The sequence below is a fragment of the Micromys minutus genome (assembly GCF_963924665.1).
Source record: "Micromys minutus genome assembly, chromosome: 1".
Taxonomy (NCBI): Eukaryota; Metazoa; Chordata; class Mammalia; order Rodentia; family Muridae; genus Micromys; species Micromys minutus.
In genome coordinates this window covers 60,758,387-60,786,233 of record NC_137969.1, presented here as the reverse complement: position 1 = coordinate 60,786,233, position 27,847 = coordinate 60,758,387, and the positions used below count along the sequence as shown (strand labels likewise).

Below are 27,847 nucleotides of genomic sequence, written 5' to 3'. Positions count from 1 at the left end.
GGTCTCTGAACCCTTCTGGGGAGGTTGAGGCAGGAGGGTCTCATATTCAATGCCTCCCTGGGCTGCAAAGTGAGTTTCGGGCCAACACGAATGGTTCAGTGAGATCTTGTCTCAAATTAAAAGTCAAAGTGGCTTGAGGAGGCATCTTAGGGAATGAATGCTTGCCTAGAAAGGATTTCCAACACTGTGTGTGTGTGTGTGTGTGTGTGTGTGTGTGTGTGTACGTGTACCCACCCTGTCTACTCTCCAACACTCTGTGTGTGTGTGTGTATATACCCTGTCTGCTCTCCAACACTCAGTGTGTGTATGTATGTGTGTGTGTGTGTGTGTGTGTGTGTGTGTGTGTGTGTGTGCCCTGTCTGCTCCCCCCAAAAGAACCAAAAAAACAAACAAACAAACAAAAAAACAGGAGAAAAAAGAAAGGGGTTTACCTCTCCTGTTGGAGTGGATGTAGGTCCTGCACCTGCCTCTCCTCCAAACAGCACTGTTTGTTGACAGAATAAATTATATAAACGGGACATAAATTTTCCTTCCTTATCTCTCTTATTTAAAATGCTTCCCTCCCTTCTTCCCCCTTCTTTTTAAAAACCAAAGCTGAAATTTTGCCAGACATGGAAATTGTCCCAGAGCACAGGAGGCCAAGAAGCACTTAATAATGTCATCATGTAAATTTGTCCAAAAGACTCTTCATAAAACAAGTCACATTTCCCCAGAGATCGTCCTTGTCATTCTGTGTGCTTCTGTCTCCCGTCCTGTCTGTCGGGAGCTGCTCCTGGGGACTTCTCTTCTTGGTGAGGTCTCCCTGAGTCTCTGCAAGGTAAACTGGTTTGGCCTCAGCTCCTTCTCATTGGAATGAATTCGGATTCAGGCATACCAGGTACTGGCAAAGGCCATCCGCTGGATGCTAGAACATGGCCTTGGCTCAAGACAGACTAACTTCCTGGTTGTAGACAGTCTCTCTAGAGTCTGACTCAGGAGAAACCTCCCACACTGTGTGTGTAGACTCAGACCTTTGAGGGAAGCTCGGAACTCTTCAGGGCTGGCAGGGAGGGCAGGCCAGGGCTAGCTTCTATATGTTGCAGAGTAACTAGAAATTGGCCATGCCAGGTGCTCCTGTGTTAGCAGACCTCCCATGTCTGGGGGCATTTGGGTTTTAATATTTGCACAAGAGACTGAACCTCGTGTGCGCGGTAGCTGTAACTTCAAGCCATCTCTTTGATTTGTGTCTCTCTCTTCTTTCATTGTGGAACCCATGGTATAGACACATACCAGCTCAATTGGTGTCTGGACATTGATCTAATCCTGGATAAGACAGGATGCCAATACATGAGGTCATCTAGAAAAATAAGCCCAGGGTGTTCTGAGGGTGTGAGAGTGTAGAGGTAGGCAAAATTGAGGCCAGCATGAGGGGAGGGGTGTGCTGCCCTCATGCACAGGTCCTAGGAGGTCACGATTCATTTTTAGTGCATGAATAAACTTGCAGAGCTTCAAGCACCAAAGGCCTTCTAAAGATTCTTCTTGGTGAGACGCAGAGTATCCATCCTGGTGCGGTTTTTTTCTTGAAGCAGAGAGACAGTTTATGTTCAGATTGTCTGTAAGCAGCTTTGTCCCTGCGTCGCTGCTGGTTAGGTGGGATTTGGTGCTGGGGGAAAGGCAAGTTTTCACCTATGGGGAGATGTGGAGGGAAGACTTAGGTACTCGGGGGACCCCCAGGGGACCCCTGCAAATCCACCTCATATTTCTCTTTGCTCTTTGGTTCTTTATTCTTGAAGGTAGTGTGCAGTTCAGTCAGTGGGGCTCCTCCATCCTTCGAAGCCACTATCAGGATTGGGCTTTGTTCTCCCCCAAAAACTATCCTCATTGGGAAGTAGACTCTAGAACCCTGCTATGGCCAGGAGATGTCTGATAGCTCATTTTCTGGATCCTTAGATGTCTTATGTGACGTTTCCTGGCTTCTTCCGTCAAGATGGTGTGACAAAGGGTAAGCTTTGGGGAAATCATGAGGACCATGTGGTGGGGTACACAGTCATCAAATAGCCCAGCATGGCTATTTGCTCAGTCCTGTTTTAATATACAAGATCCATGAGCATTTAAGAGTTGAGATTGTCACAAAGATCTGTGGCAAGTTAAAAGTTGGTGAGAAAAAGTCAAGCAGAGACAGCTCTGTTCATGTCAGGAATGCTGGACTAGCCTGAAGCTGGGGTTTGAGCCCCACTCTTAGGCACTGCACCAATGCTTTAGCCTCACATCTCTTAACCACAGAGTTGGGTCAATGACCTTGCAGGTGATTTGAAGGTTAACTGAGTCTATGGTGAATGCTTCTGGTGCAAGTAAGACTTGGGAATTGCTCCTAGTTTTCTGTTTATCATTTGCAGGGATGGCTTCCTCTCGTTTACCCAATACCTTCTCACTAAAGAAATGCATACAAAATCAATTTTCAAGTCTATATCCCGTTTCTTCCCCTATAGACCTATAGAGCAGTTTACAAAGAAATGGAAACCCAGCCTTGGCTCTAAATGGATTTGGCTACATTTGATACACTCTTCCTTTCTAGAATATAACTTTTCAGTTATAATAGCCTGAAAGATTGCTTTTCACACCTCTTTCGTTTTTATGATCCTTTCCAAAGACTGCTTATGTTGTTCACAGTAGAAATGCCGACTAGGTTTCTGTAGTCTCAGAAGTAACCAAGCCAGAAGTGTCAAGACCCCATCATCAGATGCAGAGTCGGGTGCATTTCTTTGTGGGAGAAGATAAGGGTGTTCCCACTCTCCATTATTTACATGGATTTGGATTCAGAGAAAAGAAAACTAGGGAATCCTCGCATCTGCTGGAGCCAGAGATCAAATTATACCCATGTCTTTGACTTGATCTGGGCTTATCAGCACCAGAGATGAAGATGCTGATACCCAAGAGGTACAGGCTCAGAGTAGTCAGTCCTGGAGGCATCAGAGGGACTACAGGCTAGGGCTGTCCTGCTGGGTGTGTGTCCGGACCACAGGGTTCAAGCACTAACCCCATTCAGTGAGTCAGCTGCATATCTGAACTCATAGATCCTGAGAGAAGTGGCCCCTGGAAGCAGCCATGGTCAGCATCCCTGTAGTTCACATGTTGGAAGTGCCTCAGCACTTAGAAGCCTGGGTTCTCCTGGGAACCAGAACCAATAGGAAGCATTAATATATACATCCATTTACCCACCCACCAATTGTCCCCCTGAACCCTCCACCCACCCACACATCCAGCATCTGTATCTCCTAGAGACCCAGGAGAGTCAGTGATGTAAGACCTGAGCTGAATCCTGGTCCAAAAGCAGAGGATGGGTATTTCAGCTTAAAGACTAGCAGCTGGGGAGAGCACACACTTCCCTGTATTGCATTTCATTCTATCCAGGCTGTAACACTGAACGAGGCCTCCCTACACTGAAAGGGCAAGCCATTCTACTTGGTCTCCAGAGTCTCAGGTTGATCCCACTCAGAAACAAAGGGCACAGCAATCCCTAGACAATAGGACTAATATCTGGGTGCCTATATCCCAGTCTAGGTAACACCTGAGTGGGTCTTGCGCGAGCGCACGCATGCACACACACGCACACACACACACAGACATACACACACACACACACACACACACACACACACACACACACACACACACACACACACACACCATACTCTTGAGTGACTGCAGTAGGAATGGCTAGGGGTGGCTGCTGCTGAGGATTGTTTGAACTGAAGCGCTTCTCCCTCCCTCTCCTCCAACTCCTCCCAAGAGCAAACATGTCAGGAACCAATCGTTTGGGGAGCCCACTCCACCCTCCAGGCCCTGACCAGCCAGTTGCAAAACATAAGCAGAATTTGAAGGATGGGAGGGAAGTATGTTGGGGTTTTAAGAAAGCAGATTCTTGAGAGATGATTTGAGTGGGCCCTCACAGAAGTTATTCTCCACACCTCCAAATACCTACATCAGCCCAGTCCTTAATGGGTCTGTTATCAGTCGGGTTTGATCACCATCATTATGGAAGGACACTAAGAGAGGGCTCTGTAGAAAAGTGGCCTGGGCTGGGAATTGATTCACCAAGGGATAATTTGAAACAAAAGACTCCCAAGAACTGGTGGTCCTAGAAAATTACTGTCTTGTTCAATGAGATTAGTTGTCCAAATAAAGAATATTTTCTCCTTGCGCCATCCTGCCTTCGGATGGCTTTTTGCTGCTCATCTCTTCTGTGCCAGTGGCTGGATCTGTGGCCAGTGGGACTGCAGATCTTCAGCCCTGTGCCAGGCTCCGGAGCATGGCCGTGTTAGCTGTGGTCCCGTGGAAGCAGAGAGCTGGTGAAGGAGAGGGAATCCATAAAGAATCCCCTCCCCGAGGAACTTCCCATGCTTTCCCGTTGTAATTTTTATGAGCTCCCATCATTGTTTTATTAGCACAGATTTTCCTGATGGATTACGTCATCTTTTCTGATGGGTCTTCAGCCCTCCCTTGAATCGTTTTGTGGCCAAGGACAGGGTGTGATCAGCTGGAGGGACTCCAGAGTTGGCAGTGCTGATCTTTGGTAGCAGGGGTGACTGGCTAGAAACCATGTATTAGGGAAACATAGATGCCCAAGGCAAGGCACAGTAAACCAGCCTTTTCCCTGTATTTAGGAAGAGGGTTAAGACACTGGGATTATAGGAAACTCGGGAGCTGGGTGTGATGGTTGCACACCTTTAATCCCAGCACTGAGGAGGCAGAAAACAGGCAAATCTCTGTGAGTTTGAGGTCAGCCTGGTCTACATAGCAAATTCAGGCCAGCCAGAGATACATGGTGATACCCTGTTTCCAGAAAAGGAAAAGAAAAAAAGAACCACACAAGGGGATAAAAAGAAAGAAAGAAGATGAAGGATCATAGTCCACAGGAAAAGGATAGAGAAGTCACTGCAGGAAAGCATTTCCCATCTCCTCTGTGACATGCAAGAGCTTCCAGCCACTTGTGGCACTGCTTGGTTGGGGATGGCTGTCTAGCAGGTCTAGCAGAATAGTTGGCATGCAGTTCCATCCGTTTGTTCATATAACCACACCTTTTACCGTTTATCCATCTACCCATCTATCCATCATCTCTTACATCCGTCTATACACCTGTCAACCCATTTATCCATTCACAAATCCCTTCACCTCTCCACCCACCACCCATCTGTTCATTCATTCACACCTACTCGTCCATTTATTGACCTATCTATTTATTCATGTATCCATCTACCCACCCACTTATTCAACTATCCATCTATCCTTTGTCCCCCCATCTATCCAGTCACCAATCCATCCATCCACCTACCTATCCGTCTGTCCATCCATCCATTCACATGTCTACCTGCTCACCTGTTTATTGACCTATCTCTTCACTTTCTTATTCATGTATCTGTCCATCCATCCATCCATCCATCCATCCATCCATCCATCTATCCATCCATCCATCCATCAATCAATCCATTCGTCCATCTATCCATTTGTCCCTCCCCATCTAACCATCCATTTACACACCCACCCAGCCAGTCATCTTTAGCTAATGGTGCTTGTGGGAACGGTTACCGCATACAGCATGCACTGCTGGTTGCCGAGGACATGAGGGCAATTGCATTTCCCACTTAGGCTTTCACAGACAAGACAAGGATACAGATGCATTGACCAGCAGTCCTGCTCACAGTGAGGAAAACCTTGAGGGGTTAGCCCAGGCTACCTTGATGGGAAGAGAGGCTTCCTGTGTATATTCTGAGGAGGCTTGCAGTATGGGAAACATGGCTTCCTTCATTCACAGGTGTGGCAAGGCTTCACTTCCGTTTCAGGGAGAGATAAGTACTACTCAGCACCCCTGGTTTCGATGGCCTCCCTGCCTGCAGGAACTTACCGAAGAGCCCCCCCCCCCCCAGCCATTCTCAGCCACAGTTTTCTATTCCACTGTTTCCCTTGTTGTGTGAAGATCTCTGCTGTTTAACACTACATTTTAGCAAGGGCAACTCTCACTGGGTATACCAGCTTGACCTGGAACCCCCATGTAACTCAGGCTGGCCTCACACTTATAGTAACCCCCGCTTAACCGCCAGAGTGCTTGGGGGCACAGGCTTGAGCCACTAAGTCTGGGTTGATCTTGACATTTTAATCCAATAGTAAAAACTCTGCCTTGACTCTCTCACGGGTAGCTACCTCCCCGGTTCTATTCACACTGGACATCCATGCTTCCTGCTGTTTGCCCTCCCTAAACATCAGCAGACAAGTCTCATCTTGTCCCTCATGATGTCTAGGAAGTGGTCCCAGGGTCCTCTGTCTTCACCCCTGGATATTCTTGACCTGTATCCATGATGTTTATCTTCCTTTCTGGCTGGTGTGTCTACTCTCCCAAGGACTCCACTGGAGGCCTTCCAGAGACTTCCCTATCCTCTGGGATAATACATTCCTCCTGCCCCTCTGTGAGCCCCACTGACATGCATGTACCCACCCCATTCTGATACAGTTAGTGACTAGCCCCATCTGACATGCAGAAAGACCTTTTCAAAGGATCTGTCACAAGAATGTGCAGTCTGCCAGACTAAAAAAACAGCCATGACATCTTTTACCTGGGAAGCACCTGATGATTAAGGAATTTCCCCTAAATGTACAGACTTGAAGTGATCATATGACCACTGACCTGGAGGGAGTCTTCTTGCTTCGATACAATGTCAGATCGTCCATACTTAAAGGAACAGAAGTGCAAATGCTTTCCCCCTACAGTCTTCTCTTTAACTGTTTCCTTCCTCCACCTTGTCACCTCTGCACAGAGGGAGCTCTGACAGTGAGTTTTGAATGTGCTGCCACCACTGTGCCTTTCATGCTGAGACACTTTTAGTTCAGTGACCCTGAAAGCCAGCGGGGGAGGGAGTGTGATTCTCACACAAGCATATGGGGTGAAGGGTGTCACTGACAGTTACCTCACAAATCCAGCATCAGGCAGCTATGGAAGCCCCAGCGCTATGTGTATACTGGGTTCTGATTATGAGAGCAGTGCTGGTACCAGCAGGCTGTACTGGGAATAAAAGGTGAGCACACCAACACATCTCTATGGAGTTAAGCGTACTGGTTCCTGATACCTTCTCAGTAGGGATTTGTGGGTCAGCTTTTCTAAGTTTATAGGAAAAACAGTAGATGTCTGTACAGGGCTTAGACTTTTCCATTCCCTTTGAGGGCACGTTTCGACTCTTAGCAGACAGAAGCTATAACTTGCTAATTCTTGGCCTCTCTTAATCAATGGGGTATAAGCTAACATGTTTCAGTTAGTTTTGTCCATAAGGTTGGAGTGGCCAAAGGGGTAGGAATATTGGTCCTGGAGAAGTATTCAAGTCCTCTCTCTCTCTCTCTCTCTCTCTCTCTCTCTCTCTCTCTCTCTCTCTCTCTCTCTCTCTCTCTCTCTCTCAATGTAGGATTCGATGACCTCAACGTGTGTGCTGACCCAGGTGTCCCAGAGAATGGCTTCAGGACCCCGAGCAGCGGAGTTTTCTACGAAAGCTCAGTAGCCCGATTCCACTGCCAAGACGGATTCAGACTGAAGGGCTCTACAAAGAGACTGTGTATGAAACATTTTAATGGGACCCTAGGCTGGGTCCCAAGTGACAAAACTGTCTGCATACAAGAAGGTAAAGGGCCTGCCCCTCTGTGGAAGCCAACCACATGGCTCTTGGGGATGAAGACAGGGGTTTCTCTGGAGGGGAGTTCCAGGGCTGGTCTGGTCTACAAAATCTGTTTGCAGAGTTCCTTTTTTTTTTTTTTGTCAGTTAGCATCTAATCTATACCATTCTGGCTGTTTCCAGAGAGCACTCAGACCCCAAAGGGCAGTTTGCTGTCAGACTGCCAATTCAGCGCCCACCCCTGTGTCACTCAGTGAAGAGCGTAGGAAATATTTTTGTGCAGAAGTGGGATGGACTCTCCCCAGCAGGTACCTTTCAGCCCAGTGTTCGGTGTGACCTGTTTGAGAAGGCGCAATGGCAGGAGGGTGGATTGACTGACATGGCAGTGACCCTGCTGTCTATGGCTCACTGCCTCCTGAGTGCTAGCCTAAATCTGCAGGCTCAGACTACCGCATGTGCTTTTCTGCTCGGTTTTATTGTGCCTTGATTTTACTCTGTAGACAATGTTTAGAGTTATGAAAATGCATTCTCTAGTTAGTTGAAATCACTTAATTAATTGGATTGAGTGTGAGCCTCATAGGGTAAGCAAGGCTGAAGTTGAAAAAGGCACAGATTAGAAATTAACTCAAACCTCTAACTTCTGGGAGGCACACACAGGGCCTGCTGTGCCCCACTGAGCTCATTAGAAGTCCGTTTCCATGTCTCTTAGTTATTGAGGTGATTTGGGGGAGAAAGATTTTAATGCAAAGGGTCATTGTGACTTAATAATGTGTACTTTCTTAATGAAACTTTAAAAAGAAATCACATGTGTGCATGTGTGTCTGCGGGTGAGTATGTGCCTATAAATACCTGTGGAGGCCAGAGGTGTGGGATCCTCTAGAGCTGGAGTTACAGCCCAGCCTGCCAATATGGGTGCTGGGAACTGGACTCGGGTCCTCTGCAAGAGTCTCTACAGGCCTGCATTATGAAATGCTTAGACCGGTTTAATCTGACAAGCACTTTTTATTCTGCTTCCTTCTATGGAAATTGCAAAGGATGAGCAAGAATGACCTCCTGCCCTTAAAGTGCCCACTCATAAATTCATTTTTCCCCTTACATGCATGTGCTCTCTGTAAAATTCTGAACTAGAAGTTTTATTTGGTCTGTGTCTGTGTGTGCTGCCAAAGCCTGTGGCCTGACATGCCCTGTACTCAGAAGCCTGAGCTGACGAAGAAAAGGAGAGCAAGGGCCCCACATATTGCCCAGTCATGAAGGCCTTCTCTTATTACATCTTTTTGGGGCAAAACAAAAGCAGTTTAGTGTCTTTAAAGTGAGCTTCTCTCTAGCTCTGTGTGCTGTGGGGGGTAATTCCATGTGTTGAACCAATCTTTTTGGTTGGGGGCTTCCTGCATGCCAAGACCCAAAGGGAAGACACAGCCTAAAGTGCAAACATGATGTCAGGACACAGCCCCCACCTGGAACCAGACCCTGGCTCTCCTAGCGAGGGTCCAGACCTACATTCTGGTGTTGAATGGTAAGCAGTGGTTGGGAAAGCTTGGACAACCAACCGCCAGCTTGGTCATCGTGGGATGTTTATTTGAACTTTGAACTTAGTGGTGACACCATGGGTCTTGGGAAGTTTGTGTGCAGATATGGCCATTGTGCCTCCCTGGTAGAAAACATTGTTTATGCCTGTCTTAGGGATTTACTGCTGTGAACAGGCACCATGACCAAGGCAACTCATATAAGGACAACATTTAATTGGGGCTGGCTTACAGGTTCAGAGATTCAGTCCATTATCATCAAGGTAGGAACATGGCAGCATCAGGGAAGGCATGGGTTAGGCAGAGCTGAGAGTTCTACATCCTCATCTGAAGGCTGCTAGCAGAATACTGGCTTCCAGACTAAGAGAGGGTTTTAGAACCACACCCACAGTGACACACCTACTCCAACAGAGCCATACCTTCTAATAGTGCCATTCCCTGGACGGAGCATATACAAACTATCACAACATCTTTCTTTGGTTTGGTGTTATTTATTTGTTTATTCATTCATTCATTCATTCATTCATTCACTCATTCATTGGTCCTGAGGATTGAACCCAGGGTCTCAAGCAAGTTAGATATGCCCTCTACTGGTAAGTTATCTCCTTGGTCCTTTATTCTGTATAGCTCTTTGGGAAGGTGATTTAAAAACAAAACAGAACCAAAAATCCTTTGTTTGTTTGTTTGTTTTTAAAACTTGCTTTGCAAATAACCCTGGCTGCATGCTACAGATTTCTCCTTAAGAGCTGTTGTATTAATTTGCTACCCTGGCTAGAAGGCCGAGCAGGTTTTGTAATGGAGATAGTGATGATTTACGTTAGACTGGCTATAACTACTCTATGAGATGAGATTTTTGTTTTCATTTTCTGTGTGGGAGACTGAGACTCAGAGAGGCTCAGTCACTTCCTCAAGGTCACACAGCTTAGGACTAATGGAGCAGAAGGCAGTCCTAATGTATGGGAATCCTCGGGGAGTGTCTGAGCTGTACTGGAAACCAGCAAGACAGCAGTGGTGGAGAAACAGGCTTACTCCAGCCAGCCCTGAGGGCAGTGAAGGCAGCATCTGCACCATCCAGGGTTCACGTGTGCAGGGAGCGTCTCAGGGCCACAGAGGGTATGGTGGGACAGGAGTAAGAATATTCTAGTTCTGCGGGGGTTCTCATCCTAAAAATTCATCAGGATGTGGACTTCTGGGACAGCACCTTTATTTTCTCATAGGTCAGCCAGCCCATATGTTCATGCAGAGAGAAGGCTTCAGAGGGTGTCATGTGGAAAGAGTGGGAGATTAAGGAAAGAGAATCCAATGGGTGGAACGCTTGCCCACACAAAGTGTTGGGTCCTAATGCCACATAAACTGGGCATAGTGGCACAATCCCACAATCACAGCACTTAGGAAGTATAAGCAGAAAGATTTAAAAAAATACCAGTTACTCAAAAACCAGCTGCCTAGCTAGTTTGGGGCTAGCCTAGGCTACCTAATACCTTGTCTTTAAAATACACAGAGAAACACTAGGCAGAAACACAAACACTAAAGCCCCATTGCCTCACACCCCTGTTCTACCAAATAAGGACATTTATCTACATTTCTACCTTTACAGTGTAAACATGGCTTCTCCCTGCCCCCATCACAAACACTGGGTGCTTTTCCTCAACAGGGTTGTGGCTGACCCTTCATTGAGTTGCAAAGGCCCCCACTGGACTCAGGTGTGGGAGTGCATTGTTACCGCAAGTGACTGGGTCTGAGTTGGGGTTGAAGGGGCTCATAGGACTCTCATAGTTGAAGCACCATTTGGCAGGCAGAGAAGCTGAGTCTTAAGGAAGTAAAGGGTTCCCTGGTTCCTTCTGGCCTCAGGGCTCATCACTGTGGCCTCCACTCCGAGTCCTTTCTCCTACCTGGCGGCTCTGTCTGAGAACAAACTTTTGTTTGTTTTGAGAAAAGGGTCTCTTGTATCCCAGGTGGCCCTGGAATTTGCTGTATAGCCAAAGATAGCCTTGAACTTCTGGTCATCCTGCCTCTACCTGAAAAGTACCAGGAGCACAAACATGTACCACTCTGTCTCCGATGAGAAGCAGATTTTAAAGCACCCAGTTCCCTTGACTTCCTGGTGCCCACTAGCTGAACAATGCTCTGCGGAAGTCTTGTGATGTGCATGTGATGTGATGTCCAACAGAGTAAACAAAAGTCCTCTTGGGCAGTTCTACAGATTCCTCTTTCTTTACTCTCTACCCTAACATATACCAGCTCTTTGTGTGTGTGTGTGTGTGTGTGTGTGTGTGTGTGTGTGTGTGTGTGTGTGCGTGCGCGCCTAAACTGCTTGTCTCAGGGAAGCTCAGTGTGAACCAGGGTCTGCATAGCTGATGTTAGAGGGAGTAGATTTGTCTTGGTACCCAGATCTCCTGCTTGATGTGTGGCTGGTTTTTTTCTGAGCCGTCATCCAAGGGCCAAGCAAGCTTTCAGGACCAGGAGCCTGATGAATGCACCAGGAAATTCTGTAGCTGGTGAAGACCAAGAGGTGCCTTGTTGGCACAGCATTGCAGACCTGTGAGGTCACGGTACTGGCCACCAACTGGGCCTCTGCTGTGGCAGAACCACTCAGCAAGGTCTAACTGGGGACACGTTCCTGGGAATCACACACTTTTCTGTGAGGAAGAGGTGATGTAAGATTGGCCTTGTGTGAACTGAATCTCTAGACACAGGCTGAGCGTAAATGTCAAGGCAGGAGTGTATCTCAGAAACTGAGATGAAGGCACTTTGGTTCCCACCTGTTATGACCAAATGGACAGAGTAAGGGGGGAAGCTCAGCCTCTCTCGTCACCGGTAATGATGGCGCTATTGGAAATGTTGCCTTGATTAAGCATCTTCTGCTGCTGAGCTACAGTATGCACTTCTTCTCCCTTAGGCGTTAGTTGTAGCAACTAGACAGAAGTTTTTTCTTTTGTTTTTTAAGCAGAGGGCTAGAGAAGCAGTTGCAGCCAGCTTGTGCATTGGCAAGAGTCTCCCCCAGACCGTGAGCCATCATTGCCTGCCCCAGAGCCCCCTGGGAGTCTCCCCACTAGGAAGGGTATTGCGGAGATTTTAAGGTCAGATCTACATAGCAGGAATGTTGTCATCGGATTAGGTCTGGAGTATCTTTGGGCGTAGTCACACAAGTGAGGGGATATGCAGCTTTCTTTTCTCCTTTAGATGCCCCCACCTGGAATGGATATGCTTTGGGAAGCTAGAGATCTCACTGCTGCAAACAGGTTTTTATGAAATTTATACCTGAGTGCTTCATCAGCAAGTTCTCCTTGGTAGGGTAGAGGGGAAGTTTTCATTTCCTCCCCCACCGCTTCCTTGAGCGGTTTGGGGAACTGGTGTTGGCCTCCTTGGTCATCTCATTTCATGTCAGCTTCTGATAAATACCTATTAAGGAAAAGGGCGGAAAAGTCTGCTGGTGACACCAGAGTCCCCCAGCTCCAGCAGACAGCTTGTTCCAGCGTGTCTTCCCCTGCAAGCGCCCAGATGGTTTATGAGGACAGTGACACTCCTAATCCCAGCACAATGCTATTAAGAGACCTTGCATGTACCTCCTCCACAGAGCATCCCATGTTACAGATGAACTGTCTGAGAGGAAAGCTTTTCCAAGCAGTGATTCCTCTCCAGCTGTCTAGTCTGTTCCCCTCAGCCAAAGAAGAGTGGAGAGACATACCTTAAACCACACAGAAGATGAAACTCCAAGCCCTGCCTACTCAGAACCCTGTCCTTAGCATTGTCACAGCCTCCTGTCCCAAACCCCAGGCATAACCTTCAGTGCTGTTTCAAGAGCAAAACGTAAAATTAAAGGTGACAATGCCGGTTGTGGTGGCCCACGCCTGTAGGATTTGCTGAAGAAGGCAGAGGCAGGAGGATCATGAGTTGGAGGCCAACTACACATTAAAAAAAAAATTAAAGGTGACATTTGGGGCCACAGTCCGGTGGGAAATGTGTGACTCTGGGGAACTTTTAAAAATTTTTGTATGTGTATGGGCATTTGGGTTGCATGTATGTCTGTGCATACATACATGCAGTGAATGAGGTAGGAAAAAAACTGTCAGACTTCCTGGAACAGGATTTATAGATCATAGACTGTGAGCCACTGGGTGGGAGCTGGGAATCCAATGTGGGTCCTTCTGCAAGAGCAGCCTCTGATCTATTTCTCTGGCTCCCAAAGACTTCTCTCTCCTAAAGAACAACTTCATTCCTGTTTCAGTGCCTTCAAATGGAGGGACCCCTCTGTCTAGAAGATGCTACTTGCAGGCAGCAGGCAGCAGCACCTTGCAGATGTGTTGAGACATCCATTGTCTGCAGAGGTGTATAGGCAGTTCTCACCCATGAGGTGCTAACAGAGGGTCCAGTGTTCCTGCAGCTCCGGATTCTTCAGTGTTCTTGTTAGACACAGTGACCTTCCCGAAGCCACCTGCCTCCTCCACCTCCTCTGAGGCACCCCATAGCCTTCAAAGGTATTCCCTAGGTGCCACTTTGAATAGTCACAAAGAGCTCCCTGGGGGAGTGTTGGCTTTGCCTTGGTCTCTTTAACTAATGTTTGGGTTTCATGTGCTAGGTGGCCACTCCTGGTCATCCCCACAGAGCATGCTTTTCTTCCGTTGTACTTCTGAGTACACACCTTATTTTAATTAATGATGTGGGTGCAGTTAAGTCTGGAGGGCTGAAAAGGGGGCTGCCAGATCCAGATCATGCGCTTTGGGGGATGATGACAAACATGAGCCCTTACAGCCAGACCTCAGTCCAGAATCTACCTCCACCCACAGACACTAGTCCCCCCACATATGCCTGCGCTCTCTATGGATCTCTGGGTCCCAGCCCTGTTCTGTTCGGGTGTGATACCTTTCTTCTCCTTTCCCCCAACAAGACTGCACTGTTCTAAGAAAGCGAGTCCTATGTGGACTGGGTAATGTGTTTCATGCATGGTGTGCTCTTTAGTGGCCAGGTGCTATCCTGGACTCACTGTATCTCCTTCAATGGGCGCTGAATACACAGTGTGTTCTTCGGTGGCTGATGGATGTGGTGCGTTCATCCATAGATGGGCGCTAAGCTGGATGCTCGCTGTATTCTCCTATGGGTACAATACCCCACCCAGCACAGTGGCTCTGGCATTTGTTTTGAGAATGAGAAAGCAGAGGCTTAGAGGAGCTGGATTCTAGGTGGAAGCATGGGCAGTGGCAGGGATGGGATCAGTTCTGCTCATTTCCTCTCCCTGGAGTCAGGGGGTGATTTACATGTTAAAGGGTGCAGGTCTATACACCCTTTGTACTAGCTGGTTTTGTGTCAACTTGACACAAGCTAGAATTGTCACAGAGAAAGGAGCCTCCCTTGAGGAAGTGCCTCAATGAGATCCAGCTCTAAGGCATTTTCTCAACTAGTGATCAAGGGGGAAGGACCCAGCCCATCGTGGGTGATGCTATCCCTGGGTTGGTAGACCTGGGTTCTATAAGAAAGCAGGCTGAGCAAGCCAGGGGAAGCAAGTCAGTAAGTAACATCCCTCCATGGCCTCTGCATCAGCTCCTGCTTCCTGACCTGCTTGAGTTCCAGTCCTGACTTCTTTTGGTGATGAACAGCAATGTGGAAGTGTAGGCTAAATAAACCCTTTCCTCCCCAACTTGCTTCTTGGTCATGATATTTTTTGTAGGAATAGAAACCCTGACTAAGACACCCTTAGAAAGGCCTTGTCCTCCCTGGCAGCATCTTTGTTGGGGACGGGTTGCTACAGGGCTCGAGCTTTTAAAATATAAAAAGGATCTCCTGCCTCAGAGCCTGGTGTGAATAACTACTCAGACCTCTCTCACTAAAGCACTAGGGGCAGGACCAAAGAATTGGCATTCCTCAAAAAGAAAGCCGGAAACCTCCCTGGTAATTTTCTCTGCTAGAAGCCCCTAGAGCCCCTTACTTGGTGTCGCAGCTTTGTGTGAGGGGAGAGAACTTACTTTCTGTCGTGCTCAGCAGAGTTCCTCAGAGCCCATTCTTGTGATCAGAGCATCAGTGTATCAGACAGAGGCCTGCGTGAGCATGAGTGAGTTACACACTGTGGCCAAGAAGCATGCTGGGAGTGGATGGGTCTGCATCCCAATGACCTCCATTTCTGTGCTCTCTCTGGAGTTGTGCAGCCTACAATACCCATCAGATCGCCTTCGGAGCTTTAAAAAAAAAAAGAAAGAAAGGCTGAAATCTGGATTCTAGAAGCTTCATTCAGTTGTGTGTTTCCACTTGGAGGAGGTACACATCCCAGGGTTACCTCTGAAAACTCCCAGGCCAGGCCAGAGTGTACCTGGGAACCCCTTCCCTCTGTGCTTTCTGTCTCTAGGTCCCTGTTACCCCATTTGCCAGGTCTTAGTCCTGAGGAATTGAACACAGGAGATCCCTTTCCAGGATGACCCCAGCTTGCTGTGCCTGTGTGCTTAACCGGCTTTGCCCAAAGTTCCTTGCAGCATGTCAAAGAGAAAAAAAAAAAAAAAAACAATTCATTCATGAACCACATTTTTTAAGCACTTACTACAGTAGTTTGACTCCTATAGGTCTGACCAGGATTGCTATAAAAGATGAATAATTTGACATTAAGAAGATTCTTTGAGCTTCCTGGGGGATGGGTGTGATGTGAGTTTAAGTATTATTATTACATTATAAATTTTTAATTAAAAGATTCAACTTGACTCACGAGCTGAAGCTGGCAGCCAGCCCCTTTATTCGTGGAAAGTGTGGGGTGCGGGCATTTTTCAAAAGCAGGGGAATCTTACTCCCTTTTATGGCTACTCATATATTAAGCTGAGCTGTCTTCCACCTCCGGGAGCTTCGCTGAAACAGATGGAAGTCCTAAAAATGTTTTATTTAGCGTTCCTTTCTTCTCAGGTGCATTTTCTATCACCTAAAATTCTTTCTTTGTTGCTTTAGACATGAGTTATCAAAAGCAACAGCCTCTGCCCACATGGGCATGTATTTCCACGTCTTCCCCTAAGATATGTTCACGTTTTCATCATCTAAGGTAGGGGAGTGCAGAAGGACACCCCCACCTGTCCCCAGGGCCACTGTCAAGTGTCACTGATGTTGACAGAAGTTACCATTTCCCCATGCGCCCTCCCTTGTTCCTGTGTGAGCTTGGCTTTTGTTCTTGGAGAATTTCTTTTCTTAAATGTGACTTGAAAGGTGAAAAAAATTCCAGAGAAATAAGGTCAGGCCTATCCGGTAAAGAGGAGTGGCAGAAATGATCACTTACCTCTCATGGCAAGATGACAGCCAATAGCCTCGGGCAAAGGTTCACTAGCTTCACCACCATCAAGCCCAGCAAGTGTAGAAGGGAAGTCTCCATCTGGGTGGCATTGGGAAGTAAGCAGCCATGCCCATATTCTTGAATTCTTACATCGATGAGTGTGGCATTCCCAGCCTGTCTGACCCAGGGCCCTGCAGGAGGGCTGGGGTGGCTTTAAATCACAGAATTATCAGGTAAATGGAGAGCCACAACATCAGCACAGCTTAGATAGCTGTCGGGTCACATGGAAAGGTCACATGATGACCAGTGGTGACCTTAAACATCTAGTTGACTTTGGATCCCCGTTTAGCTCACAGCTGCAACAACCCAGAATCGCGTTGGTTACTTATGAAGAATGCACATTTTTCCCCGGGGAATGTCCTCCAAACGCATCACCATGCACCCAGGTCTCCCTCTCCAGCATGGAGTGGTTTGGGCTCTCCAGGCTCTGTTAGCACTTGTTTGTTTGTTTGTTTTGACCAATGTCTTCTGTCCTCCTGGTCACCTGCACTGGCCTTGAGTATCTCAATGGCTCGTCTTAGCCTTTGACTGTCTCAGAGGCATGAGAGATGCACTTTGTAGGCACCACGCCCCACGAATTTTTCAGGCTGGGATCTAAATTTATCAAACGCATGGGTGGTTGTCCTGCTGGGCCTTAGGTACTCCTTGAGAGGCTTGCCCTGCATCTTCGTGTACAAGTAAAGCATAAGAAATGGGGCAGATGCTCTGCTGGTTTTCAGTCCATGAGAACAGCCTTTGAAACCCATTCTCAAGAGTAACTCAGGATAATAATAACTGCCCACCTAGCATTTGCAAGGTCATGAACTTAGTACCCAATACTACCAACAGAGAGCTCCTGCCTGCCATGAAGTCCTTTTTAATGCTTCTTCTGAGTCTACTTCGGGCCACTCAGGGTTTCCCATCTCTTCCTTTTTACATATAAGGCAACTTCCCAGAAAGTGAAAATTGATCTCGGAGTTTCTCTAAAGATAAAATAATTTAAGCCCGTGTTGATCAAGAGAAGCAGAAAGGGCTGGGGAGATGTCTCCACTGACAAGATGCCTGCATGAGGATTTGAGTTGGGGTCCCTAGAAACCACATAAAAGGCCAGGCACGATGACTTGCCTGTACTTGTAATCCCAGCACTGGGGAGGTGGAAACAGAAGGATCCCATGGCTTGCTGGCCAGCCATCTCACTGAATTGATAAGTGCCAGGTTCTATGAGAGACTCTGCCTCAAAATAGTAGTAGTAGTAGTAGTAGTAATAGTAGTAGTAGTAATAGTAACAGTAGTAGTAGTAGTAGTAATAGTAGTAGTAGTAATAATAGTAGTAGTAGTAATAGTAGTAGTAGTAGTAGTAATAGTAGTAATGATAATGATGATGATGACGGGTACAAAATAGAAGGAGCTACTCAAAGTTAATCTCTATCCTCAATGCACATGCACACATTATGTATGTATGCATACTCACATATACATGTGTACACACACATACACAAATGAACATGTTCACAGACACACATGCACACAGAGAGAGCAGCAAAAAGTCACCTGAACGATAAAACTGCAGCTTGCCCTCTTGAGATTTTTCTGGCACATAATCAAGGTTTTAAGCTTTAGGGAAATTGGTCGTAAGACATTCTGCTAAGTGGCTCCACCCTGAGACCCAGTGGCTCTGCGTGAGGTGGGGAAGGGGTCGTATCTTCACTTAACTTTCTTGTTCTCCATCCTGGCTCATTTCTCTGTCTTTACCATGACTTTGTTTAAAATTGTAATATCTATATATCTATAGCTATATATCTATATCAATCTATCTGTATATATTAACTTTGCATATACCAAAGTTCAGGAGACACAACAGGTCAGTGAATGCTCACAAGGTAGCACCAACATCACCATCATCCAGGAAGGAAATAGGACACTGTTGCTGTCCCCAAGAGCTTATTCCCACTCTCCTCCCCCAGAGAGATAGCGATCACTTTTTATGATGGACACCCCCTAACCCTGAAGCAGCATCATCCTAAACAGGACGCTATTTCAAGCTTAATTTCCTCTATCCTGGTTTTGGAGTTAACCAAAATACATGGACATACAGGGTAAGAATCGCTTCAGGTCTGACTAACATTATTTTTATGAAATGCATGTGTCTGATAACTTTCACTATTCTTGGGGTATGGACATAGCATCATTTAAATATTTATTTTGGTACTTGTTTTAGACTTTTCCAGTTGACTTCTGTTATAAACATGCAGTAAGCATGTCTGGTCATGCCTATTGATGAATGATAATCTCCTATTTATCTTGGCTCTGTCCCAGTGTAGGACTTCTGAGGTATGTGATATGCATCTATCCTGTGTCAATGGGCTGGATAGATGACAGAGAAAATTCCCTCTAGGGTTTGCAATTATTTTAGCCACCTGGCAGGTATGTCATGTTCCCTCTCACTTTGTAGTGGGTTTGGGAGTTTGCTTCTTTGTTGTGGGTTGGTTGGTTGGTTTTGTTTTGAGAGGGCATCGTTAAAGTGCAAGGCACACCTGCCTCAGCCTCCTGAGTCCTGCTGTATAGGTATATGCCACCACTCCCTGAATTTCTCACCTCTAGTGCTCATTTCCCTGGTGAATAATAAAGTTGAGAACCTTTCTGTGTTTATTGGCTAGCTTGGGATTCTCCCCTGTGAAGTGCCTGCTTAATTCTCTTAACCATTTATCGATTAGTTGTCTTTTCCGTATTGACTTTTAGGAGATTTTATATACACCACTTACAAGTCCTTTGTTAGTTATAGGTGCTACAAAGCTGCTCTGTGGCTTAAGGTTTTACTCTCTTATTATCTGTGTGGTGCACAGAATGTTTTAACTTGAATGTAGTCAAATTTATCAATCTTTTTCTCTATGCTCAATTTGTGTGGGGTTTTCTCTGCCGTGTTAAAAATACATAGCTAGATAGATAGTCTTCTAAAAGACCCAAGTTTGATTCCCACCACCCATGCTCACTAGCTCACAAATGCCAGTAACTCCAGCTCCAGGAGAATTTGATGTTCTCTTTTGCACTCACATGTGTGTGCATGCACACACACACACACACACACACACAGAGAGAGAGAGAGAGAGAGAGAGAGAGAGAGAGAGAAAGAGAGAGAGTTTACAAATGAAGATAAATCTTTCAAAAATGTTTTTGTATTATGACATTGCAAAGGCATTTTCTTGTGTAATCCCAGAGCTTTACTGACTTGCCTGCATATTTATCCCTCTAACCATCTTCTTGGACTTGGTTTGTATGTAGCACACGTAGGTAGCGCTGTTCCTTCAAATGCCTGTTTCCACTACTTCCTGTGGCCATCTTTGTCAGGAAATGGAAGTCTTGGCCCTAGTCCTCTGTTCTGTTAATTGGTCTGTCTGCTGTGTGCTAGATGTGGTTCTGTCTTTATTACTGTAGCCCTGTAATCATGCTTAAATGCTCATAATACACGTGATACCTCTTTCTGTTCCTTCACAACTGTCTTGGCTCTTCTTGGTCTTCCATGCTTCCATATAAATTTTAGAATGAGCACAGCAACTGTCAAAACAAGTTTGAATTCTGAACATTACTACATTGTGTTTTGTGATGCTTAGTTTTATCAACTTGACACAGTCTAGAATCACCTTGGAAGAGAGTTTAAATTGGGGGCTGTTTAGATTAGATTTGCCTGTGGGTATATCTATGGATGATTGTCTTGGTCATGTTAATTGATGTAGGAAGACCCAGTCCACTGTGGGTGGCAGAATTCCCTAGGCTTGGGTCCTGGACTGTGTTAAAAGGACAACAGAACTGAGCAGTAAGCATGCAGGCTTTGTCTGCTCTTGACTGTGGATGTGACCAACTGCTTCAGGTTTGTGATCCCAGTGTTTTCTTGCTATGACTAGAAGTTGATATTTTGAATGAAAATAAACCTTTTCTCCCTAAAGGTTTTGTTAGTTTCCTACAAAGGAAAAAATAGGATAGATTCATTGTTAAAATTGCAAGAAAAATAAGGCCTATGCAATATTAGTTTCCCCTACTTACTAAGGTATTTAACAATTCTTGTCAATAATTTTTTTCTGTGTGGATGTCTTGTCTTTTGTTTATTTGAATTTAGCAATTCAAATATGTATGTACTTGATAAAGGTTTTAAGTTTGTTTAAACTGATCTGTTAAGAAATTTGTACATATTTAACTCACAAATCTTACTACTTATATTTGCAAATTTTTGAAAATGTTTTTAATATTTATTTCTTGTCTGTGTATGAGAGTCTGCCTGCATTCATTCATATGTACCATGTACGTGCTAGGTACTCCTGGAGACCAGAAAATTGTATCAGATCTTCTGGAACTGGAGCTACAGATGACTGTGAGTCACCATATGGATGCTGAGAACTGAACCTGGGTCCTCTGCAAGAGCAACAAGTGCTCTTGATTTCTGAGCCATCCATCTCTCAAGCCTTATCTTTGCAAATTATTTTGGTTCTTACCATATGCACTGTCATTTCATATTTGGATAGTAAAGCTTTTCTTTCTAGCTAATTCCTTCCACTTTCCTCTTACTTGGGTCCTGCTTCAGCCAGAAAACCAAGGACAGATTTGGAAGTAAGTGTAAGGAGTGAGCCCACAGTCAGGGGTCCCGATCTCCAATTGATGCCCTCTGTATTTTTGCAATACCATAATTTTCTAATAACATCCCTTATTAAATTGCAGTATTTAATGCCTAGCATCTTTTTTTCTTTTTAAAAACAACTTTATTTTTTAAAAAAAAAAAACAGATAAATGTACAAATTTTTAAAAGCATTTTTGCAATAAACTTATGAATATATTTTGTCAGTCCTTGGTTTTTTTTTAAAGGTTTTATAGTATGCATTGAAATCTTACTAGTTACAATGAACATAAAGTACATATAAAACAAAACATAACATGGAAATAGTCAAAGTTTTCTTGGTGTGTAAAGATTAAACATAATGATTTTTAAATACCAAGAATTGCCACAAGACTACATTCTTAGCTCTTGAATTCTTGAATTATTAACGATTTAAAGTCTAGGTGTACCACACTCTGAGAGGGTGCTATACACTTTTTTTTTTTTTTTCTAAAAAGGACGGAGGCTTCTACTTTTTGGCCTTTTTTGTTTTTTTGTTTTTTTGTTTTTTGTTTTTTTTTTTTTTTTTTTTGAGCTTCATATAATCTGTGAGTTGTTTCTTATGTATTCAGAGCTTTCTGGAGCTAGTATCCAATTATCAGTGACTGCATATTATGTCTGTTCTTTTGTGACTGGGTTACCTCACTCAGGATGATATTCTCTAGATCCATTTGCCTAAGAATTTTACAAAGTCATTGTTTCTAATAGCTGACTAGTACTTCATTGTGTAAATGTACCACAATTTCTGTATCCATTCATCTACGGAAGGACATCTGGGTTCTTTCCAGATTCTGACAATGCCTAGCTTCTTAAGAGTTTTTTAATATGGATAGATGTGGGATTTCTTTTAAGTGTTTTTTTTTTCACACATCTAATAAGATGCTAATTCTCTCCTTTATTCTGTTAAATGTTCAAGTCACATTGGTTGATCATTAAACATTAAATCAGTTTACTTGTGATATATTTGAGTGGTACGTGTTAATTTTAAGTTTTGTGTCTGTGTTGCTGAGATGGCTTGGCCTGAATGCCTTTTCCTTCTGTGATATTCTTTCTACAATAAGCACGGGAGGCTGCCCCATAAACATGCTGGTGCCCTTCAGAAGAGAACACCTTGCTCAGGTGTTGCTGCATATTGTCCACAGATGTTCAGCAGAATTCATAGAGAAGTATCTTGGGTCTGGAGTATGTTTTGTGGAAGCCTTTCTGATTAAAACTGAGTCTTCCTAATGTTTTCTGTAAGTGTAAATTGGTGACTTTGGTAAGTGAGAATGTTTCTAACCTGGTATGAATAGCTTGACTTCATCTAACTTCTCAATTTTTTGACTTCAAGGTTTATTTTTCAGTCTTTTGAAGTGTTTTAGTGTAAGCTAGGCCATGCTATCCTATGGTTAGGTGTACTATATGCCATAGCTCTTGTTGGATCTCATCACTGATTGTGGATTTTGACTCTGAAGAACCAATGCTTGATCTTGCTGCTCCTTCTTAGCCTGGCCCTTTCCTTTCTCATCCAAGTTCTCTCCCAGTTACTCTTTACTATTTATCCCCCTGTAGTTTCCTTGGGTTTAATAACATATCCATTTTTCTGACCAATAATGAATTTTTCACTTTAGTTCTAAATGATAAGCCTGAATTTGTATATACCTAGTAACTTACAAACATTTAAATCAACATCTATAAAGAAAAACTGAATAGAACTCTAAGCACAGACCCTCAGCCATAGTAAGAACCTGACTAACATGGTAAAGTTCAGCAGTCAGTCAGCATATTTGACTTAGTCAACTCTAAGATGTGTGTTCATGACTTTAAGTCTTTATTTTTTCTATGTGTACTTAGATGTGTTTGTTTGTTTCTTGGGCCATGGTCATACTGTGTAGTCGTAGTTGACCTGAAACCCCTAGAGTTCCATGCCAACTTACCTCTGTCTCCTGAGTGCTGGGATTACTGGCATGTGTGAGAAACAATGCTAGACTTTCTGTGTGTGTTTAGCCTTAAAGAAAAATGTATAGCCACAGATTTATCTACATAGCATCCATTACAATATGCAGATTTTCATTGTTACTCCAGCCAAAACATTTTTCGTTTTTAATCTTGTTATTTTATTGGACCCATGGGCTATTTAGGAAGATATTACTCAGTTTCCAACATGGGAATTTTGTAACAATTTATTTCTGTCTTATTTTTCATTGTGGCCCAAACATATGCTCAGTAATTTTCACTATTGCTACTTGTTGAGACTATATTTCCTCCCAAGCGTGGTCAGTCTTGGTGAATGTTGCATAAGTTACTCCAGTGTATGTAATGTCTAATAGTCTCACCCAGAAAAATGGACAACTAATACCCATAAAAATTCGCTATCCAAGGTATAAATATTAAAATGCACAGTACAGCTCAACACAATGCCATAGGTCATGTTGGGCTATGTAGCAGGACCCTATCTCAAAAGAGAAAAGAAAAAGAGAAGAAAGTCTAAAAACAAAACAAAAAACAAGATGGTGCTTTTAAGTAGCAAAACACAAGTGTGCTTACTATACTTGTTCATTATTATTGATCTCTTTCTCTTTTTCTCTCTGTGTGTCTGTCTATGTGTTTGTTTGTATCTGTGCCTATATGTCTGTACCTATGTGTTTGTGGTGTACATGTGTCCATCTGTCTGTCTGTCTGTCTGTGTGTGTGTCTCTCTCTCTCTGTGTGTGTGTGTGTGTGTGTGTGAGAGAGAGAGAGAGAGAGAGAGAGAGAGAGAGAGAGAGAGAGAGAGAATGTCTGTGTCTCTGTCTGTGCCTGTGTCTGTGCCCGTGCCTGTGTATTTCTTAGTGGTTTCAGACAGGGAACTAATAATTCTACAGTAGCATTCATGTAGAGCCACAAGCTATCAAATGTCCTGTTCTGATGCTACATCAGGTTCCATCAAAGTCAACATCCTTTAAGGAGGAAAGAATCAGCCAGAAGCAAAGCCACTCACCAAGTGACACCTCTTTTTCTGAGCAGTACCCCCTGTTCCGTCAGCTCCCTCTGGACAGCAATAGCCCGTCACTTCTTCTTTGCCTTGTTCTATGTTGATTGTCTGTAATGACATCAATTGCCTGGGTTGAATCTGTTCGGCCTCTGCAACCTGTTCCGGAATAAACCAGTAGTCAGGACTGCCTCTCTGAGTTGTACAGGGGCAAGGGAGTAACGTTAACCAAAGTCAGTAGAAGTACTATCCAGTGGTACAAAATTCAGGGCTCTACAGCCACCCTCCTCATACACTGTCTACAAGTCTGGGGCTCTCCAAGGCCATTTTCAAATTCAATAATTCAGTCAGATCCATGTAACTTAGAAAAACCATGGCCCTCATGGATAAGTGTGTTACAGTGAGGATGCACAGGTTAAAGTCACCCAAGGGGAAGAGTTACACAGGACAGGGTCCAGGAGTGACAGCCACAAGCATCCAGTGGAGCTGTGCAGACAATACCTGTTCTTGAAGCAGTGGTTTTCAACAATATATCAACAACCAGGGAGACTCACCCACAGATTAGTGTCCAGGGTTTTATTAGGGTCCTTTCATGTAGACACAGTTGACTCTTGTGGGCTGACATTGGTCTCCAGTCCCCCCAGAAGCTAAACTGATATTTGGTGTTTCAGATCACACAGACTATAGCATTCCTAAAGCCATCAAGTGAGCAAGGGTACTCAACTCAAGCAAGAGGCTCCAGGAGCTTAGTGATTACCTCCTACAACCCGAGGACAAGACCATACTTTTGGCCAAGGATCATCATTTACTGCACATGTGACAGACCTCTTGAAAACATAATCTAGACCCTTCACATGCTTAGGCTCTAATAGCTTCCCGTTCACTAAAATAAAACCCCACTCCCTGTCCTAATGTGTCAGGTGGAGTGTGATCTGGCTCCCCTTCCCCTTTCGTATGTTTCTAACACGCAGGCCTTCTTCCCTGGTGTGTTTTAGGAACCCACGCTTCTTCCTGGCCCTTGTTCTAGCCTAGCTATTCTGCCTGAAACCTCCCAGATCCACTTGTAATGGGATTGGTGCTGTCATTCACGTCTCAGCTTAATAAATGTCATTTCCTTGGAGGCCTCTTGCCTGTCAGCTCGGATAAAATGAGTCCCCAAGTCACCCCCTATCTTATCACCACATTATGAGCTCATCGCAGCAGTGAGATTTGCCTGTTGTTTTCTAGCTCATTTGTCTCTTAATCCTGCTGTTAGGTGCCTCCTCCTTGTGAGTGCCATAAAAGCAGGAACAGGGACTTCTCTGTCCTGCCCCTCCCCCACCTAGGAACCGCTGGACCCTCAAGTGGGCTCAGGAGTCACTGAATGGATGAACGAACAGCAGAGTGGATAAGTAAGACTTGCAAATGCCGGTTTCAGCAAAATTGAAGCCAAAGTCTTTACAGCAAGACATTTAGAGCCTTTAACATAATAATATGAATTACAAGGTTAATATGTATCTATACATCAAATATGCACATTCCTGGGAAGGGTTTTGAATTTCTCCATATAACCAACATCTTGGGGGGATAAAGTTGACTCTTTCTGTGCTTGCCCCATCCCTGGAGACTGCTGTCTGCTGACTGGTCTTTTTGATGAATCTGTACCCAAGTGTAACTGCTCAGTACTGCCACCTGCCCATCACACCGGGTCTCCATGTTTAGTAGTCTTGGTGCACAGTGGCTGTGAAGAGCTAGTGAAAGATGGTTTTTCAGAACGGAAGCCTTTGATACCCCTCGGGCTGTGCCCCGCCCACCTAAGTCCTGTTGGCCACGGTCTATGTGACAGAATCAAATATTGACAGATGCTTCTAGTCTTTGCTAATGATAGGTTTGAAGTGGCTCTGTAAGTTTTTTTATTCGAATGGGTGAATCCATAATGTGGGAAACTGTGATAGAAGCGGTCTCCGACTTTACCGTGACGTGAAAGCGATGCTCACTTGGTAAAACGGTACTTCACAGTTTGAAGTTTGCATTTTTCTGTGTTAGGGATATGTGGCGTGGAGTTTCATTTCCATACGGGTCAGAGGCAGCAAACCGGATCTTCTGCTCAGCTGTAAGATAATGAGGGGAGATGTCGAACGCCTTTACACTTTACTGGGTAGCTGCTCTGGGGGTACAGCCATCTGTATACTTAACACCTTTCTACTGTGAGTGTGTTTGCACACACATGTGCTCACGTGGGGGAAAGGTGCACATACATGTGAGTGCACAGGCATTTGGAGACTAGAGAACAATTTGGAGTGTCATCTTTCAGTAATGGTGTCTACCTTGTTCTTTGAGACAGGGTCTCACATTGACCTAGAACTCACCTATTAGGCTTGACTACCGGCCTTCAACCCCTAGAAACCCACTTATCTCAACCTCTAGGATTATAACACCCAGATTTTCTTATTCTGGGTTCTGAGACTTGAACTCATGTCTATAGGCTTGCTTGCAACATTCATGAACCACCTCCCCAGCCGTATTGTTCAGCTTTTAATGTTTTCAGTTTACAGCAAGCTTCTCTGGGTAGGGCTCTGCTTGTAAGCCAAGGAGCATCCATATTCCTATAGGAAACTAACTTCAGTGTTACTGAAGACCACGAGTAAGTTTTTCAGATAATAAAGGTCCCGATTCCTTTCCTAGAAATGAGGTTGGTTGTTATTTACAGTCTCCAAAGATCACTGACGGAGATACCTATCCTAGGCTGAATCTTGTGCTGACCTTACCCTTCCCTCCGGGAGAAGTAGACTGCCGCATGGGGAGCGTGAAGCATCAGAGAGGATGTGGGTGGCCTTTTCTTCTGTTGAAGTTTACGGTGTGTCAGCGATGGGCTGGGCTAGCTTTTCCCTTCATCCTAGAACATACCCCAAACTGTTCTCTCCACTTTGGAGAGACTCGAACTACAAAACCAGACTGCCCTTTCGCTGTGTGGCTCTCCCATGCAGAGAAGCAGTGCCATGTCACCCCATGAGACTTCCTTTTGGCCAGAGTGTCTGTGTACACATGCGCACAAACACGCCAGCATGAACTCACACAACTCACATGCACACACGCACTCACACTGCAGCAGACCCAACCTGTGTGAAGCATTAATCTCACCACAGGCCAGGAAATCAATCTTAAGAGCAAGGCATGAGTGCTTCTCCCTGACTAGCTGATGTCAACCTGTCCGTGACGTCCAAGTGGACACTCTGTCCATCGACTTTACTCCCCAAACTGACCGCCTCCTGGCCGTTGCTAGTGAACTCTTGACGACTCAAAGACAGTTAAAGTCAATCACGGAATGGTTGCTTAGACATGTACTTACCATTTCAGGAAATATTTATGCCAAGATTTTACAGCCAGGTGCCCTGATAAATGTGTTTTTATGCTCTGTGAATAGTTCCTGCTGAGTGCCATTGAGAAAAAAAATATATAATTCCCTTTTTTTTTTTTTTTTCATTAAGGAGAAGGCAGTGCCGGTGGGTAGAGTTGTCAGTTACCTTGTGACTCCAGTTAAGACTATTCTGAGGTTGATTTGGAAGAAATTCAGCTATTTTAGCCTCGGGAACTATCAGTGAAACTTGAATAGTTAGAGCACCCCTTTCTGCGGCCAGATAAAGGGCCAATGAGCAGTGAATAAAAACCAGTAGACAGCTCTTCGGCTGAGACTGTTGGGAGACTTCAGGGGGACAACCAGGTTGTACTCAAAGCCAGCTAGCGGGGTTCAGTGGTCTGTGCAACCCCAGAGTTCCTTCTAGAACTTCAAACAGAGCCCTCTTCCTGCAGTTTGCCAAGAACATGAGTGGCTCTGGGGATGGATAA

General features: G+C 45.0%; 1 protein-coding gene across 1 annotated transcript in view; it reads left to right on the top strand.

The window, feature by feature from the left end:
- Positions 1-27,847, top strand: part of SUSD4 (sushi domain containing 4) — a 123,650-nt gene that overhangs the window by 60,698 nt on the left and 35,105 nt on the right. Inside the window, exon 3 of the mRNA XM_080915110.1 lies at positions 7,428-7,640. Within this exon, the coding sequence (XP_080771236.1) occupies positions 7,428-7,640 (213 nt within the window). The remainder of the gene's footprint in view (positions 1-7,427; positions 7,641-27,847) is intronic.